Below are 19,637 nucleotides of genomic sequence, written 5' to 3' on the forward strand. Positions count from 1 at the left end.
ATCGATACACTCATTTGTTACAAGCAACTTTCCCCCCCCCACCCCGGTGCCCCTTCTCTAAAAATGAGCATATTAAAGGGTGAAACCCAAGCAGATTGGTCATGCTTATAGGAGACTTTGTGGTCTGAGGGTAATGGTTTTCAGATATTCATTTTATTTAAATGGAGGATATCTGGAAATCTGATAGTGAGACTGTAGGCAGTGGTTCTCTAAGTGTGGTCCTGGGACCAACCACATCAGTATCACCTGGGAGCTGGTTTGAACAAGCCCACACTTCAGTTTGAGAACCATTGCTTTAAAGGAAACTGACAACTTCAGCAAGAGGGAATTTCTCAGTGGAACCAGTCTTTTGGCAAAAATACAAATTCAAACCAATTCATAGCATACCATTCAAACAAATGGTCAAAAAAACCTAATTCAATTTCATGATTTTCAAAAAGCTGAATTCGCTCAAAGACAACCGTGTGTTATATTTGCCAGCATAATTCCCAGCAGTTCACATGTAAGCTCCTGAACTTTAGAAAAATACTCAGAAGTGTTTTTAATCATCGTCCATTTGTTTATCTTCCCCTTCTCCACCTCAGAGGAGTCAGAATTAGCACAGAAGCCTGATTTAAGAGCTTAGCAGTAACAGGACTGCCCAGACACCAGCTGTTAATTTGCAGGATGACCTTGGGCAAGTTCCTTTACTTCTGCAACTCAAATTCTTTATGTAAAAAGTGGAAATAAAATGCTTATTGAGCTCAAAGGGGGTGTTTGAAAAGCCTAGTTAATAAAACAACTGGAAAGCATTTTGGCAAGAGTGAATGCTTAATTCCAGGAAAGGAAATGCTGTATTAAATCATCCTGATCAATGCCTGGACAGTAAAGGATTTTTTGCCAACCTCTTATTTCCAAATGCTCCCCTTAGTCTAGTTTGGAAATTACTCAGCCTGGAGAAGGGGGTCAGAACAACCACAGGAACCACTGACCTTGCTGTGAAAAAATTTATTCTAATACCCAGCATAAATTTTCCTGGGCTTAATTTTGTTCCATTACTCCTAATTACACCCACCTTATGATACCTTCTCTTATTTTCTATGCAGCCATTTGAAATAATTGCAAGTACTTAGCAATCTCCTACCTCACTCATCATTTTTTTTTTTTACCGTATGTATTTCTTTTATAAGCACACCAAATATTCATTATGCACAATTTGATATTGGTAAGTTGGTGGTTTTTTATAAGTTATTATTTGATGAAGATAGAAAAAAGTTTCTAAGGCATTTTTGTGCTTGGGAATAATTCCAGTCCTAAGGCAGGGATGATTACGTTAGGCTGGCACTCTTGTGCTGAGACGGCTCAGAAGGGGCTTGGAATGTGTCAGGCTACTGAGGCTCCCTAGAAAGGGTTAAATATGTAGGTCCATCCGTCTTAAACTTTAATGGACAAACAGATCACGTGGAGGATCTTTGCAAAATGCAGATGGGTGCACCTGAGATTCTGCATTTCTGGTGAGCTCCCAGTTGAGGCTTACAGTGGAGATCTGCGGACCACACTTTGAGTAGCAAGGATCTACACTGAGAGGGTCTTTCCAAGTGTGATTCAACGTCCCTGCATAAGGTGCTTATTAAAAATGCAATATGTTGAGGCTCATCTGAAGCCTACTGAATGAGAACTTCCAGGGACGGACCCTGGAATCTGCACTTAAACAGATTTGCCGGAGATTCTGATGAACTCTAAAGTTTGAGAACTAATGTCCTAACTCAGTGATTTTCGGCCCTAGCTTTCCATTCAGATAATCTCTGGAGAACTAAAAAATTTCCTGTGCCGGGATCTCACCTCAGAGTGCTTAAATCAGAACCTCTGGGAATGTGTCCAGGTTTGGAGTGTTATTTAAAGCTCCGCAAATGATTCCAGTATTCCCCCAGGTTGACTTTTTGGGATAGCCAACGTACATTCAGCTGAGCACTTTTGGGTGCCAGCTGGGTCTTGATTTACATCAAGTTCCTCTTGATTTAAATTGAGAGAGGAAGGGTAGTGTGCAGCAGAGACTCTCTGGGTGCTAGTGTTGCCAGATTTAGCAAATAAAAATATACGATGCCTAGTTAAATTTGCATTTCACATAAACAACAAATATTTTTTTGTATAAGTATGCCCCAAATATTGCATGGGTGTTCTCTATTTTTATCTGGTAACCTTATCCCTGGCATCAATTTAGAATGGCTGGCCAAGGAATGCTGTGTCTCTGTAATCGCTAGTGTAGCTAGCATCCCTGTCTTGTTTTGCCAGTCCACAGTTCAATGCTGGAAGCTCTGGTTCACCCATAACACTTGTGTAATCACCCCCACACTAGGCTGATGAGGCATGATGAGTAAATCACTCTCTTTCATGCCTGGAAAAGGTGCAGGTGTTTGCCAAGGAGAGATACTCGAGATTCTCTGGGAAGCCCAGCAGATTACGGTGCTGTTACCATGGTGTCCGGTTGGGCAGGAACCAGGGAACAGATGCTGAGCTTTTCACATAACTCTTTTCCTTTTGTCACGGGCTGCTTTCTTTTTGAGTAATCAAGGTGCTTGGAATTCTTGTTTACCACCACCAGGTTGCTTGGTGTGACTAGTGAGTGTTGAAATTCATACTTTCTAGCGACCATGTCTACCCTCTATGGCATAAGACCTTTTCTTAGCTCACATACCCATTTGTAAAGGTGGTCACACATTTTGTAACTATGGTCACGAATTTTGCATATACACATTTGAAGGCTCCGCAAGCCTGCCTATGAACTCCTGTTTAAAAACTCCCAATTTGTAGCAGAAGAAAGAAAGTTCTAGCTTTAAGGGCGGGGAGTACTTCACTTCTGCAGGGCCTTTGGGTGACCTCAGGGCACTCGCTGTCTCCCTCTGTTAGTGACCTTTTGTCTTTCCTGAGAGAAAGGCTGTTGGCAATGGACGTTCTTTGTTTCTGTTCAGCATACGGTCCTGTGAAGATTTCTGACCGCAAAGCCAGTTCTCCTTCAGCTGGAAGAGAGAACAGAACGAGTTTCTCTGAGTTGAGGTTCCTCTTGAGTAGCCCCCTTGCGTAAGTGTCTGAGTGGACACTGGGTGAGCAGAGGTAGTCCAGGCCTTTGTGGGCCTGTCCCAGTTCTCCTTCCAGAGCCCACGACCCCTGCAGCCTGTCTCCTTGCCTGGCCTCCCTTCTCAGACTGGTCAGCACGTCCTGGTTTCCCTTTGGGTTTTCAGGGTTGAGCAGGTAAGAAGTTAGATTGAAACAACTCCTGCTGGGCTTCCAGCTGTCTGAACAAACAACCCTGGAAAGAACTGATTGTCTGAAACTAGCTGAAGGAAAAGAAAATGGAAAGTCTGTTGACTAGAGGAGATGATTGAGTAAACCAGGAAGTCCTCTTAGAAGGATTCCACTTGATGGGAGAATGGCAGACAGGATGTTTAATTTCCCAAGTGCATGATGATGGGTAAAATCTTGAACTTGGCTGAAGACTAGTCAGAGCTATAGGAACTCAGGGGAATGGAGCTAGCCTGCTATCTTGCGTGGATCCCTTGTAATCGATTTTGCATTTGTGTGGCTGTACTCATAACATACAGCAAAACCTCTTTATTCGTCCTAATTTGGGGTGTTGATGATTATTCTGAATGATAGAATTTTAATACATGTACACTTATTGGTAATTTACACAAAGCAATTAAATTTAGGTTCTTAGTGAAAAATCCATGTTAAAGGGACCTATTTTAATGAACAGATAAGATTAATTTGTAATTAAGATCAATTGCATGTAAATGATACTTGAAACCCAAAGGATATTTTTCACAGTATCAGTTTGCTTAACTAAGCCGTTCTGCCTACTTCATGGAAAGGTTAACTTTAGTCTGAATTCCCACACATCCCAAATTAAGACAGCCCAAATTTAATGAGGTTTTACTGTAAGTACAATTCGCTTCTGCCTGTGTCATCAAGGTGGTTATCCAAGGAAAAAAAATTACATTTGAATTGGACACTCAATAAACATCACAGTGATTTTTTTTAGGTCTTCTGCAGCTAATTTTTTTGGCAGTCTGTTAAATAACTTAATCTCTTTTCTGTTTAAGGGATTTAAAGACAATGTCTATCGACAGAGAAGGAAGTATTTTGTGGATGTAGCCATGGGTTATAAATAGTAAGTACCTGTGTAACTCTTTCCTGTGACTTGTTGCTGGTGAGTTAGGAAAAACACATGATGTGTTAAACAGACCTGTCTTCTCTTCACTTTAACTTTTGCAGAAAGTAGACATGAACCATTTTAAACACTCACCAGCTCTGTAGGCTTTAAATGCCAACACGGACATTTGACATCCGGGATATAATTGTAAAATAATGAGAGCTGCGGGCCACATACCAAGTGCTACGTTTTCACCATTGTACTCATAGCTCAGCTAAGGCAAGGAGCCATCTTTGTACACTCTTCAGGGCCTGGAAAGTGTTTTCATTTTACTTTTTTTTTTTTTTTTTTGCGGTACTCGGGCCTCCCACCGTCGCGGCCCCTGCCGCAGCGGAGCACAGGCTCCAGACGCGCAGGCTCAGTGGCCATGGCTCACGGGCCCAGCCTCTCCGCGGCACGTGGGATCTTCCCGGACCGGGCACGAACCCGCGCCCCCCCGCACCGGTAGGCGGACTCCCAACCACTGCGCCACCAGGGAAGCCCTAATTTTACTTTTTTTTTTTTAACTTCCTTTTTTTTTTTTGCGGTACGCGGGCCTCCCGCCGTCGTGGCCCCTCCCGCTGCAGAGCACAGGCTCCGGACGCGCAGGGCTCAGCGGCCATGGCTCACGGGCCCAGCCGCTCCGCGGCACATGGGATCTTCCCGGACTGGGGCACAAACCCATGTTCCCTGCATCGACAGGCGGACTCTCAACCACTGTGCCACCAGGGAAGCCCCCTAATTTTACTTTTGACTTGACTTTTCAGTAACGCCCTTCCATGTCCAGCTTCCCCAGTGAAAGTAGAGGATTCAGCAAGAATGGTGAAAAGACTCATGTAAGCAGCCATAATAGAAATGTCTTTGCTTTACAGGAAAAGGAAAGCTTCCTATAAACTGGAGGGTTTATGGAAGAGTTTCATATCCAGTCCGGGATCAGTGTTGGGATGGAAGTGGAGAGCCTCAGGACTGGGCTGAGGACTGTGCATAGTGCGTGGTGCTAAGTGGCAGTGACAGGAGGTTTGTGACCGGCAACAATGCAGTGGTCGTGACCGCAGGCCACACGTAGAAAGCTGGAATGGATGTTAGGCCTCTATTTATTCTGCTCGCACTAATAAAGCTTACGGACCATTGTAGCACAGTCACTGTCTTTCCTTTGGTATGTGATCACCTACATGAATCTTCTGATCAGAACAAAACGTAAATCCATACCTGGTAGGGAAGTGTCTTTCTTATTCTAGTTGAGACTAGTGAGAATCTTGACTGTTCTGTAGGGCAAGTTTGTCTTTGGTGAGAATTTAGGACATTACACATGTTACAGCCAGTACCAGTGTTTACTTTTTTTTTTTTTTTTAAAGGAATCTGACATATAGGTGCTTAAAGCAAAGTGAGAGGATTCCCAACCACACCTTTGATTGACAGTCATTTGCTCATTTCTAACCTCCTTTGATGCTTTGTTGCTCTTCTCTTCCTTCTCCCAGACATCCTTCATTCTTTCTCCACCATGCTTATTAGCATGAAAACCAAGATTCTTTGGCAGACGCTTTTCCACGTGTGTCTACTCCAGCCCCATCTCCTCTGTTCCAGGCAGGCTCTCGACCCTCTTTAGACAACTGTGACTTGCTGCCCCCTCACAACGTCAGCATGCTCACAGCTTGTCCTGGCCCGAGCCCAACCTCATGCCCCCTTTTTACCCTCAGCACCGTCACTCACTAGATCCATCTCCCAGTGTTTCCCAGGCAAATGCCAAGAGAGGACTCTGATTGGCCACATTCACTTTTTCACATCAGGCCCTGATAAATGGAGCTTTAATACTAGTACCCCTTGGATCACAGATCCTCCCTGTGGAATCAGGTCATATCTGCATAGATGAGTGTAGGCAGGACAGGCCTTTGGGGCATGACCTGCGTAGGACTTGGTGAAAGCTCAGTTCTTGGCAGAGACTTTCTCTTTAGATAAAACAGATAGATAAAAATGTATTTTGTACATAGATGCTGTATGTAATGTATCATATATATAAGAACAAAATACGTCTGTATGTACATAAAAGATTTTGTTAGCATGGTGACCAAGGGACTTCCTCAAATATTAGTTATTTCTTCTTACTAGAGCCAAGAAACTGGACAAGGACAAGCTGGTAATGTGGTGGCACTAATAAAACTGGTATGTATGAGTCAACCAGTTTCAAGGAACATTGATAATGGGGGGTCTTACGGTTTTAAAGAAAACATACTTATGTGGAGAGGAGAGGAAAAGAGCATATAGTTAAAACAATGGAGGGTGAGGCCCTCAAAGTGTTAACAAGAGTTTGCATTTGCCATTTTCCTTTAGCTAAAGCGTGAAATTGAGGTGTGGTGTCTATGGAAGACAAAAGTAAGAACCGGAGGTTGGACGTGGTGGAGGTTTTATACAAAGGAGGGCTGCATGCAGGTAGAGCATTCCAGGATCTGGTCCTGGTTTGGAGGGGCCTGACTCTTAGTTCAGGAGGCTGAGGTAGGCAGGGCACCACCAATTCATCATTACACAGGGAGAAACCACTCTCACAGCATGCACAAAACTCCCCCAGTCATGACCCCAGAGAGGCCAAATTACACTATTCGGTGGATACAGAGTCAAAGCAAAGGGTGTTTAGCTAAGGGAGTTTGGAATCCAGGGACATTAACCCTCTCCCCTGGACAATGCTGGCTACGTAGAGTAACAAAGTGATTAAAACCTAGGGTTTTGGAGTCAGGCAATGTGGGGTTCAAGCTGTAGCTCCACTACTTCCTAGCTGGGTGAGCAGCCTCACTCTGCCTCTCAGGTCCTCCACCTGGGACGTATGTCAGGATCATGAAAGAGAACGCATATGCTGTGTTGGGCATGGAGATGGCACATGATTTGTGATCATAAGTGCCTGTTACTGCTATTACATCCTCCCTCTCCCTTTCCTCAGGCTGTCTTCAGTTTCCTGTTGATCTACTGGTTTATTCTTTAGCTATGTTAACGCCATTGTTTATGCTCCACCTTAGCAAATACTATAGCTCAAACGTCCGTAGAAGTAATCCTTGAAAGGAAACTCCTCCAGTTTCTCATTTAAAGGCTGCTCATATACTGATACTTTTCCTGCTGACCAACCTCGCTCTTTATGGAGAGATTTCATAGAAAGCGATCGTATTCCCATTTGTGTGTGCGGGAAGCTGCCAAGATACCGAGAACAGATCGCCCGTTGCCTTAGGTGTTTCTTGTACGTGGACAGTGTGAGGAAAGTGCCTGCCAGGAGTGGTTAATCCTGGAAAACACAAACCTAAGACTTGAGGGAAGTAGAAAAGAATCGTTCCTTAATGCCCTTCATGCCGTCATTGCTGTGGCTTCTCTGAGTATGACCTTGAGAATGGATAAGGGCTAGCCATTGTGTGTGTGTGTGTGTGTGTGTGTGTGTGTGTGCGCGCGTGTGCACGCACATGCGTGTGCAAGCTCATGCAATAGTGCTGGTGGGGTGGGGCACAGGTGCTCACAAATCCCAAGTGGGTCTGAGCCACGGTCTCCAGTGTGCCGTGCAGTAAGGAAGGTTTCCTTTTGGTTTAACAGAAAATAAAGATGCAATTTCTAATTGCAATACGTATTTTTCTAGTGCTGATGGCTTTCCGAGTGAGCAAAGGAAAAAGACGTCAATACAATAATTACTTAAAATCAGCTCATTTGTGTGGCTTCTGGCAGCGTGCTGCGATCTGATTTTCCAAACCAAAGCTTGGAACCACGCTGGCTTGAAGAGAAGATTATCTGAAATTGGGGTGGTCCTGAAAAATCCAGCATGCGCCGTCTCTGCAAATATAGTTTGGTAATACTAAAATTAGGAACTGTTTGGACATGGGGAGAATAACTCAATTCCCTGTTGGTAATTCGTTCAGGTTTATGGGCACTGAGAAGAAGTCCAATATATGGTGGTGTATTTGGTGGTGGTGTTGTAGCAATTGGCAGGATGGAGTCTGAGGTGTCAAAAGATCAAGAGAAGGAAAAGAAGAGAAATACAGAATAATGTATATTGAAACCACGGCCAAGAAGCCCTCTGGGGAATTCATGTTGAATACTGTATTTTCTGTGATAGTCTTGAGAGGATAAAGCAGGGGGAAAGAATCAACACAAGCAGAGAAAAATGAAAACAAATTCCACTCCATGATGGGACAATAGCAGGCTCAAAGTCTGTGTTACCATGAAACCTAAAGGGGAGAGGGAGTGGGGACGTTCAGCCTGCTGGGAACTGTTGATAGGTGCCACTCAGGGGAGTTTCTGATTGACAGCGTTGCCAAGAAACAGGATTGATTACCCAGAGGCCCGCAGACAGACCTGAGCTGCGGGGCCACGAGGGTCTGGAAGGCCTAACTGCCTGACCAGTAACAGCAGAGGAAACATTCATTAATGTAAATATCATTCTCCATAGCAGACCTGAGAAGGAAGGCTGTGGATGGGGAGGGCACTGTTTCTAAAATAATCGGTGAGACAACGGGCAGATCACACCCCGTCCTCCTCCACCCAAATAAAAGAAATCCTAGTATAAACAGAAAAAGAAGCCCCCCCGTGATTAGACAGTGTGAAGGGCCTATAGATGTGCAGTTCAGATGAAATGGAAGTGCTTGGGGGAGGGGGACTGTGAGAGTGTAGCTGTTAGGTTTGTCTGAAACCCTCCAGTTCTCTGCCATTGGCACCTTCATATTTTAAGCCTGGCATTAGCTTTGCTACATTTCTGTAGGTTTCACCATTGCTGTATTGTTGGGGAAGAAAACTCAGTAATATATATTTTTTCAACTGACTAGATATAAACACCTTTTTCTTTGGGAGCTACTGTAATGATTATTCCTCAGCAATGGGCATGCATATTTAATTTAATTATATCTTTGGTGGGGGTAGCCGTAGTTATTTCAATCCATCTTACTGTCTTGGAAAGAGGCCCCGAGCTCTGACTTTAATTTTGCCGTTCTTGTTTGCTTAAATTGAATACTACTGTGATTATGTTTTGTTATGAATGTGTTTTCTTCTGGTTGAAATCGAGGTGGTATATGAATCTCATGTTCTTTTCATGGGGTTGCTTCCTCTTTGATTTATTATTTTGTTAGCCCATGGAATCTGAAATGTAAACAGGTAAATGCAAATATCAATGAGTAAGGTAAACAAGGGAGTTCCAACATATCAGAATTTGCTTAAAGTTGAAAAATTCCCTAATTTGCCAAGAAAACTCATTTGATTTCAGATTAAGGGATCCAAGTGATTCCTTAACATCACTCAGCCTCAGTAAAATAGAGACAATAGTATCTCCTCTGTAAAATGGAGATAATAGTATCTCTTCTGCCTCTCTCCCGGGAGTGTTTTAAGGGTAAAATGAAATCAATGGAACATTGCTCTATGGTGTACTTTATTATTACCTTTATCAAAACAATAATGAAGGAATCTAGACCAAAAGCTTGGGGTTTACTCAGACCCCTGATCCACTTGGAGGGCTTTTGTTGCTTTCTCCAGTTTCTCTTTTGATCTGAGAGACAGTGTGTGGAGTGGTTAAGAGTGCAGAAATTGGAGCTGGACTGCCTGGGGTGAATTCCAGCTTCACCACTTACCAGCTGAATGACGCCTGCAAATTATTTGTCTTCTGTGCCTCAGTTTCCTTATCTGTAAAGTGGGGATAACTCTACCACTGCTCTGTAGGATTGTTGTAAGGATTAAATGAGCTAATATATCAACGGCACTTTGAACACTGCTCAGGAACTGCTGTATAAGTATTTGCTACTACTGTTACAATATTTTTCTCACTTCAAACCATCTCTCCTTTTTGTCTATCCTCATGCACCAGATCTTTTTTTTTTTTTAAGCTTAAGAATTTTTTTTTTTTAACATCTTTATTGGGGTATAATTGCTTTACAATGGTGTGTTAGTTTCTGCTTTATAACAAAGTGAATCAGTTATACATATACATATGTTCCCATATCTCTTCCCTCTTGCGTCTCCCTCCCTCCCACCCTCCCTATCCCACCCCTTCAGGCTGTCACAAAGCACCGAGCCAATATCCCTGTGCCATGCGGCACCAGATCTTTTTATTACCCTTTGGTGAATACCCTTCTTCACTCCCCTTGGCCAAGGCTTTCTTTAAGCCCTGACTTCCGTCTGATTTTTGTACTGTATCATTCATTGATGTGTAACAAATGACCCCCAAATTGGGCAGCTTAAAACAACAAAGTTATTATCTCACAAAGTTTCTGAGGGTCAGGAATTAAAGAGCAGCTTGGCTGGGTGGTTCTGCATCAGGGTTTCTCATGAGGCTAGAGTCAAAGTGTTGACCAGGGAAGCAGTCATCTGAAGGCTGGACGGGGGCTGGAAGATCTGCTTCCAGTATGGTTATTCACATGACTGTTGGCAGGAGGTCATAGTTTCTTGCCTGAGTGTCCTTAAGATATGGCAGCTGGCTTCCTCCAAATCAAGTGGTCCAAAAGAGAACAGGGCAGAATCTACCATGCTTTTTATAACCTAGCCTCAGAAGTGACTTACCATCACTCCTGATATACTCTCTTGGTTTCATAGCCCAACTCTGATACACTGCAGGAGGGGACTACGCACAGGCATTGATACCAGGAGGTAGGGTTCATTGGGGACTGTCTTGGAGGCTGGCTACCAAATACATTTAAATTGTGTTTAATTTTATTTCTTTAAGAACCTCCCTAACTGCTCTACCACAGTGGGTACTAATGCATTTTCTGCAGAACTAATTCTCATGAAAACAGAGGTAGCATGGTGTAGTGGAACATGTGGCAGAATGTATAGGCTTTGGATCTAAACAGAACTGGGTTTGAATTCCTGCTCCATCACTTACAAGCTCTGTGGCTGTGAGCACTGACCTAGTCTCTGGGTCTCAGTGCCCTCATCTTAAAATAGGCACAATATCTACCCTGTATGGTTGGGAGGATTATCAATGATTACAGGGCTGATTGGTACAAACTGGTGTTGAATCTGTGATAGATATGATTATTATTATCAAGTGTTAAGTAGCTGATGGTTCCTCGATTCCATGTAATCGTCTGTTAAGCTCACCTAAAATGAACAAAGTACCTTAAGGAGTGAACGAGTTAGGGAATTTCAGGCTCCATGATGGACTGGGTTAAAGGAGCTTTTAAAAAAATGTGTGTGTGTGTGTGTGTGTGTGTACACTACAGTTTCAGGTAACTCATGCACACAGCTTGCTTCTTAAGTCTGAAAAATTGACTCTCTCGAATGCCTTCGCAGGCCAGTGAGTCTCAGCTAAGGTTAAAGGGAGCAGATGGTGGCTGGGCTGTGTTGGACTCACTTCTGAATGGCTGATGGTGGTAGAAATATTCACCAAAGCTGGACTTCTCAGCCATCAGGCTCAGGCAGTTTTAGCTTCCTTTTGTTAAATTCCTGCCACGTGCTGGACATTGTGTTAAACACGTTGCTTATGGTCTCTCATTAGCCTCACAATAAGCCTTTGAGATAGGTGCCATTATTGCTCTCATTTTGAAGATAAGGAAACTGAGGTTCAGAGACATTAAGAAACTTACTAAAGGTGACACAGCAGATTGTTACCTGCATAAACACCAGTTGTTGATGCTTTAATTTCTCTGAAATTGAGTAGTAAATTGAAGAGTAGAATGAAAGGAAATATTTTGTAGTTCTAGTTTTATTTCCCAGTGACCAGAATAGTTTCTGAATAAGATCACTTTCACGGGTACCTCTCTTATAGAATCTAAATGTCTTTCTTTGCTCAAGAAGGCACATCTTTTCTTTCCTTCTCCTTTTTGGTCTGGAAGTGGCCATAGCACTTCCCTTTGACATAGGTGGCATCATACACAGGTTGACTATAACAGTGACAGAACGAAGGGACTTGGCATTTTAAAAAGTCATTCTTCTCTTTACAGAATTCAGCATATTTGAAATGCACATTTCTTGTGTGTACTTAAATACACTTCAGACTCTATGGAGCCTGTCTGACTTCAAGGCTGCGCTGTCTCTCCGAGGCGCCCAGGACAGGCGCCCAGGACATCTGCCTGGCCCTGGCGTGTTAGAGCCACGTGCTCGCCCTGCACAGCGACTTTGCTCTGCTCTCTCAGGCCCTGTGCTCATCTCCTCCCACCCGAAGCCTGACCCTCGTGGGATATATATCGGCTGGAAATAAACACAGCTGGGCTGAGGCTTGAAAAACAATTGCCAGGGATTTGTCCCTCTCTGGCTTTTTCTAGTTGCTAGCCTATTTATTTCTTGATTTTTTGATTTACAAAATTGCACCCTTTGTGATTCATTTGCTTGGAGTGTAAGTACACAGCTAAACAGAGACTCTAAAACAAAATAGCCCCAAATGGGGACTAGCATATTTGAAAAGTGCAGTCACCCAGCCCAGCAGGCTCATTCAATTTGGGCGAGCTTGTGAATTTTCTACTCAGCCCCATCGGGGAGAGAGAGAGAAAATTCTCTCATTCACCATGGAATAGTGATGATTCTAACCTCCTCCCCATCAAAGCAGAGAGGGGCATTTTCTTACCACCTTCTTTCCTCCCACCCACAGCCCCAAATACCACGTGTTGTCAAGTGAAACCTTCTGGGGCTAAGATTCAGTAATATGCGGTGCATTCTAAGATGTTGAATAGATACATAATTGTGGAATGGATTTGCCTTGGAATAAACATATTGGGCTTCCAAGCCAACATCTCACTTCTCAGGAGGTCTCCTCAGTTTTCCCTTCACTAGGTGGCTCAGCAGGAGTCAGCCATAGGTTTGTACAGAAAAGGAAGGAAATGGATGATAGAGACAAAGGCCCCAGACAGATACGGGGTAGAGCTGTTTGCTGCCCCTCCTCTTACCTCCGGATGCCCAATGCTGTGCATACTGGGGTTTCCCTGCTCATAGGTAGCTGTGATGATTTAGTTTACGTGTGAGCTGGAGGATTACTGATGCTGAGTTTTTCCTAGGAGGCATTTGCAATTATTGCAAATTGCAGAAAAATAACTGGGGTGGCTCCACCTCTCCACCTTTCCAGAAATTTCAGTTGACCGTAGCATTTCTCATTTCATGCAAGAAGAGGCATGATTTATGGATCCTGCTTGGTTTTAGAACGTCGCTTAGAGGAATACATTACTAACAGGGCTCGTGAGTGCCACATTACCGATTTTTAGACAGACAAATCTTAATTGGAAACATAAATAGAAGGTAGAGGAAGAATGAAAGGGAAAAGTTATGCTTCCTTAGTGGGAAAAGAACTTAACGGGGGTTGCAGGTTTTATCCTTAATAACATTTTCCTTATCAGTTTCATTGGCAGATGGTCACCTTGATGAATTGTAGGCTTTATCGTGATGGGGGACCAAGTTTTAATTTTTTCTCTTCTCTGCCCGTTTGAGAAGAGGCACCCGAGAAGGCAAATCTGTTTTCTCCCTGACTGAGCTAATTTTATCCCGTTCCATTATCCTCCATTGATTTGCTTTCCCAGCTTTTGAACGAAGCTGAGATGTATGCGGCTGTTGAGGTACTTTGTGAGTCCTGCATAAGCACCAGTTGTTGATGCTTTAATTTCTTTGAAATGGAGCGATAAATTGCAAAGCAGAACAAACCCAAATGTTCGTCGTGCTAGGGTCATTTCCCAGATGACTTGAATAGTTTCTGAGGAAGGTCACATGAGGGATTTCAGGAGTCCCTCTCTTGCAGAATATAAATATTTTTTCTGCCCAAGAGGCAACACTTTTTTCTTTTGGTTTTCTTAAAAGAAAATCTGCATAGCTACTTCCATTTGACATAAGTGGTATCGTACACAAGTTGAAAACAAGAGCAACAGAATTAAATGACATGGATTTCTAGAAAGTTATTCTCTGTATAGAATTCTCCGCATATTTGAAATGCACAGTGCTTGTAAGTATTTAAAAGACGTCAGGCTTTATGGGAGAATCATTTTCATGCCAAATGTTTCTCTCTACCTGGAGTTTAACTCAATGGCTGAAAAGGAAGGGAGCCTGAGAGTCGCAAAGAAAGACAAAAGGGAAAATTGATTTGGAAAAGGTTTCTCCGTTCCATTTTCGGGGCTTGGTGGGTTTTTTAGATGTGCGTCAGTGCCTCAGTAGGATGTTGTCTGATTATAGCATGGCTCCCACAGCTGTGGAAGACATTAACACAATATGGCTTACTGACAAGGACAGAAGTTGCACCAAATTCTAATGTCTTTCACGGAGAATGAGGTATGAGTATTTTTACTTTGAAATGATTTCCACAAACATGAAGGATTAAAATTACTTTCACAAGTAATGTCTCAGAGGTGAATGGATTTATACGGAAGAATGTGGTTTTTTATCTCCAGACCTATTCCCGACCCTGCAGGGAAGTGATGACATTTTTTTTTTTCGTTTCTATACACCTGGAGGAAGTGAACCAACTATATCGAGTACCTGTTAGGTACTAGGCATTGGCCCTGGCACTTGGCTGATGATGTCTCATCTGATACTCTGTGTTGTGTGGTTGTCTTACTTCCTTCAGTTTCAAATGAGGAAACAGAGGCCAAACTCAATGCTAGGTACTCAAGACCTTGCTCTGAGGTGTGTTGGTTTAGAGTGGGGTCTCTAGAGCTAGGCTTCCTGAATCCAAGTACCTGCTATGCCACTTACTAGCTGTTTCATCTTGGATAGATGACTATGTCTATAAGCCTTAGTCTCAACCATAAACAGTCATTTAATTGCTGTATAAGGTGTGCATTATATGACAAAATCCATGTCATGTGCTATTATATTATTGTTATTGCTACAGTTAGATGGATGGATGAATGGGTGCTATTATTAGGCCTGTGAACTGTAGGAAAACTGCATTCCCTCATCTGCTACCGAAAGAGGGAGGTCAGGGCCCAGTGGTCAGCAACATTTGGTCCCTGTTGATCAAGATGCAAGATACATGGGATTGAACTTGGAGGTCTTGGAGACCCTAGCCTGTGTCTCTTCATCCTAGTGGCTTGAGATTGTTGGCTGCTCTTAACGCTTAGTTCTTTTCTGGATTGCATTCCCTGAGTTCCCCTTGTATATGTTGAGCATGCACGTGTTGGTGAATGTTAGACCCACTGTTGCTGCTGTTCGTATTTAATTTCATGGTAGTTTTGGCAGAAGAAAATCACTCCTCTAGAATGTGACAAGGGCTTTCTGCAAGGTGAGAAGATGGTGAGAAGCCCTATCCTGGGGTGCACAGGACAAATAAAAACAAATAATTTCCAGGAGTTAAATCTTCCCTCTCCCTGAGGCTCCCTAGGTGCAGTAGTTTATTTTCATTTTGTCTCTTGTAAAGGCAGCACCAATATTAACAATGTGAACAAAACAAACTAACGTTTCTGTTTGCTACCATCTGAAAGTTCCTTAGGGCCCGTAGACTCATTTACGAAAATTCAGGTGCGCAAAACTCATTTGCAAAAGCAAATAAAATATGTGATCATAAATGCTCTTTACCTGACTAGCCTAGGGGACTTGCTGAAAATGAGTTTGTGCCTTTACGTTTTCTTTCTGGTGTAATTTAGCTGTCCCAGTCTGCCCAATCTCCTCATCAAATGAACCCCTTATCAAGCCACTTAATGTCAGATAACTTGAATGTTTTCAAATCTTGGTATAACTCAAGATTTGGTTTGTGAGTTTCCTTTTTGAAAAATAGCATTTAATCATCGTGCCTGTGGCTTTGAGAGTTCATTCATTAAGATATCTAGCCAAGGAAACATCTCTGTGTTTATTTATGTCCCTTTGGGTTTGCATAGACCGCTTTCTTTCCAGGTGAAAATTTTGGCTATAAGTGTGATGGGTGACAATACCTAGAAAACCTGAATGAGAAAATTAGAAAAGAGAAACCTCTACCTGTAAAGTAAGCAGGACATAAGGTTAATTGGAAGTTACCAGAAAACTTCTTAAAATCTTAGTCTTTTAAGAGTTGCTTTTTCCATAGCAATTAAAATACATGAGGTAGGGATGAGGTAAGACAAATGCCTATCTGCCAGACTTCCTGATAAACAACTATACTTGTTTCTCAAACTTTAAGTGCGTGGCTTGTTTTGGTCTGATTGGTTGATTTACATATTCAACGAATATTATTTATTGAACACCTATCTGTTCTAGGCTTAATTCTGCGGGGCAGGGATATGAAAATGAACAAAGCAAACAAAAATCCCTGTCTTCAAGGAGTGTACATGGTAATGGGGGGATAGATTTAGCAGAATAGTAGTTTTGGACATTTTACTTGTTCTTTTCCCCTGAGTATTACTGATAGTATTTTATCATAAAGTTATTGAGTGTCCTCTATGGTCTGAATTCTGAAGTGTAATTTTATCAAATTCGAGAGCCTTAGACTTGTCTCACTGACTCTTAAAAAATCAGTAGATAAAAATGGCATTTGCTTTCTGGTTAAACTTTAATGGAATTCGTCCACTCTACTGAGGATTTTTTTTTCTGGCTTGCAGCAACATTTTTTTCCGGTCTCAAAGGCGTAAGCCATCACCTTGTGGAACACTTATTGACTATATAGCTCCACTCTGGCGACACCTGGCTGCAGATGATACTATTTATGAAGGGGGTACCAGCCAGCATAGTACTAGGTGACATTACGTCACTGGCTATGGGTGAGAGTCAGTACTCAGTACTGATTGAAATTTCTACACATTGGTGTGTCACCTCAGTTGTTAGAAGTATAACAAATGCTGGGTAATAATAATAAGTTTTGTGAATGATGCATGTTTCCTTTTTAAAATTACATTAGATCAAAATCAAGATTATTTTTAGAATAATGTTGGAATCATGTCAGTCTCACTTTTCTGTATTCTTATGTGCTTTCCAGAATGAGGAGAGAGGGTGAATTATAGATAGCTCCCTGGAAATGATGCAGAATTCAGGGTATGCCCATTGAGGAGTGCAGCACACACATCTCATAATTCGAGGAAGGACAGAGACCTCCTGCCTTCATGTTCCAATAATCGTTCTCCAAAGGCTTTGTCCAAACCCTTAGAGGAGCCACTAATTGCTAATGAGTTGCGAAGATGGTGGATTTTTACATATTTCCTGTTCTCATTTCCCTTCGGCACCCCCAGGTAGAAGTGTCAATCACAAGAGAAATGCCTAAGGTGGGGAAGGAGAGAAAAGATGAGGCGGAGATGAAAGGGACGGTTTATTCCAGGCAGATAAACAGGTCTTGAATAAGTGAGGCATCTCCAGCCCGGAGGAACATGTAATGAAATAAAATAGAAAATGAGTTCATTCCTAACTGTTTCTACGAGATTCACTGGTCCCCCCTCAACCAATTCTCAGTTTCCCTTCTGCTCTGTTTAGTCCTTGCCACTGAGGAAATCCAACTGTTTCCAAAGAACACAGTCTGCACTGTGATTCAGTCAGTCTTGCCATCTTGATGTAAATACTATCAACTTCAGCCTGTCTCGTCTTCCTCCACTGAATAGGGGAATTGCTTCCCCGCACTGGAGTTCCTTTAAAGATAACACAAGCAGAGAAACTGCATCTCACATTAGGAATTCTAGCAGCAAGGACTCCAGGAGGTAGCCAGGCTGTACCACCATAATCAAAGGTTTTCCAATTCCCCAAATTAAAAAAAAAATATGTATAAGAAAAGGAGCTTGCTGTTGGACCTGCTGGAGGAGAAGATCAAACAAATAATTTTAAAAAAGCATTATTGTTTATTCATCTGACTGGAGAGAGAACTCCCATAATTTCAGCCCCAGTGGGGTTTATGTCCCTGGATTTCAGTGTAAAAATGTGTTTGTTACACAGCATTGTTCTAACAAGCTCAGGACTTAACATAGAGTAACTCTATCGTACCTGCCCCCACTTAGGTTTGTCTATGCACTTTCTACTTTCTCCTCTCTGCAGGGAATGCGCAGGTTTTTCAGAATCATCGCCCTGCCTCTAGGAAGAGTGGGATTTAACCTTACAGGCAGAAAGATGCCTCCCACAGTCTTCAGTATTTCTAGAGAAAGTTCTTAGTCATCTCTTAGTCACATATTGCACCGGGAAGCTTTTCCTGTTGTCGAGCTAAATCCTGACAGTGAAGGTTTCAGCCCTTTTCCTTGTACTGTCTTCACTGAGCAATGGTTCCCTGTCGTGTTTGTAAAGTCTTAGTTTGCCATTCCTTGGCAAGAGGGCAGAATCTGCGCTGAGTGGAAACTGCTGAAAGTTACATCTGTTTTTCTCCAGTAAATTAGGAATCTGTGAATAATCATTTTGGTGGGTGTTAAGAATTCTGGAAGCCCAACTAATTCCATGTAAGTGGAGGAGATTCCCTAGAGACCTAATGATAATATTCACTTGTAATTAGTTTGTTGAGGAGTCTCAACGTAAAATGGTTTTATTTTCCCTACTCACTGCTTTCCACTGTATTGTGTTGAATCCTACTTTCCTGCTGGGAAGCAAGTTCCTTAGCAACAACTAATTTCCTTTCATTTTCAATTATTAGTAGAGTCTCATTGGGGTATTTAAGACCTAGTCCCATTCATTTAAAAAAAGATTAATCTTTTTTTTTTTTTTAGATTAATCTTAAATTTGATTCAAAGTATATTCTCTTCCTCCTCAGTTCTTTGGAGAGAGTGTGTGTGTGTGTGTGTGTGTGTGTGTGTGTGTGTGTGTGTGTGTGTGTACGGTTCTGAGATACCTTTCCTTCTCTCTTCTAGGACCTAGTTCCTCTGGAGTTGGGAGCTGAGAGGAGGCTGAGGGCTTTTGGCAGGATCGTGAGAATGTCAGGGGTGGGCAGGCCTCTGGCCACTCTCACCCTGGTTTGGACAGGTTCTTTCTGATGCGGTGGTCTCTGTTGAAATGGTCTCTGCATAGTGTTGTGTGTAGTCTTCTTGGGGTAAGACCATTTCCTCCACTTCCACCCCTGCAGATAAGCTTCCTGTCCTCCCTTGGCCTTTCAGTGCTCACAACATCATCCTTTTCTCCAGGTTGGCCACATTGTAACTTGGGTACCCCTCATGCACCTGGCCTTTAGTACTTCCTCGCCAGGGATGAGGGGAGCCCCTGGAGCATTCTTCTGTCTCCTGAGAACTGAGCAGACCTGGATGGGGTGGGGCCTCCCCATCTTCTTACCAGGCACACCACATTGGGTCCCATGGGAATTTCTAGATTTCACTGGGCATCAGGCTCCATGTTCACACAAACCTCAAGTTTCAGAGGACACCTGTCAAGGGTCCCCTCGTCTCCCCCATAGCACGCCGTACTCCTGGGCTTCCAGACGCTCTCCCAGGGCCTGTCTCTATTGCTCCAGTCTGGTGACAGCACCAGGGGGAGCAGGGCATCCTGCTGCTACGCAAGCATCCAGATGGGAGAGGAGAGGCCAGACCCTACTTCTTGAGGGCGCCTGCAGTCCTTACAAGTGATTCTTGTGGCGCAGCCTTCCCTCCTCCAAGGAGAAGGAACGGGGCCTTTGCTTTTCACCCCAGCCTTCCCCACAATCCTGCATGTCTGATTCCCTGTTGGACTGGTGGGTGAAGTTTGGGGA

At 43.1% G+C, this 19,637-nt stretch overlaps 1 protein-coding gene across 1 annotated transcript in view; it reads left to right on the plus strand.

Moving 5' to 3' along the window:
* TPH2 (tryptophan hydroxylase 2) overlaps positions 1 to 19,637 on the plus strand; it is a gene marked incomplete at both ends in the record, with an annotated part of 90,070 nt that overhangs the window by 6,261 nt on the left and 64,172 nt on the right. Inside the window, one exon of the mRNA XM_082849968.1 lies at positions 4,080 to 4,147. Within this exon, the coding sequence (XP_082706094.1) occupies positions 4,080 to 4,147 (68 nt within the window). The remainder of the gene's footprint in view (positions 1 to 4,079; positions 4,148 to 19,637) is intronic.

The sequence above is a fragment of the Leucopleurus acutus genome (genome assembly GCF_964270905.1).
Source record: "Leucopleurus acutus genome assembly, chromosome: 11".
Lineage (NCBI taxonomy): Eukaryota > Metazoa > Chordata > Mammalia > Artiodactyla > Delphinidae > Leucopleurus > Leucopleurus acutus.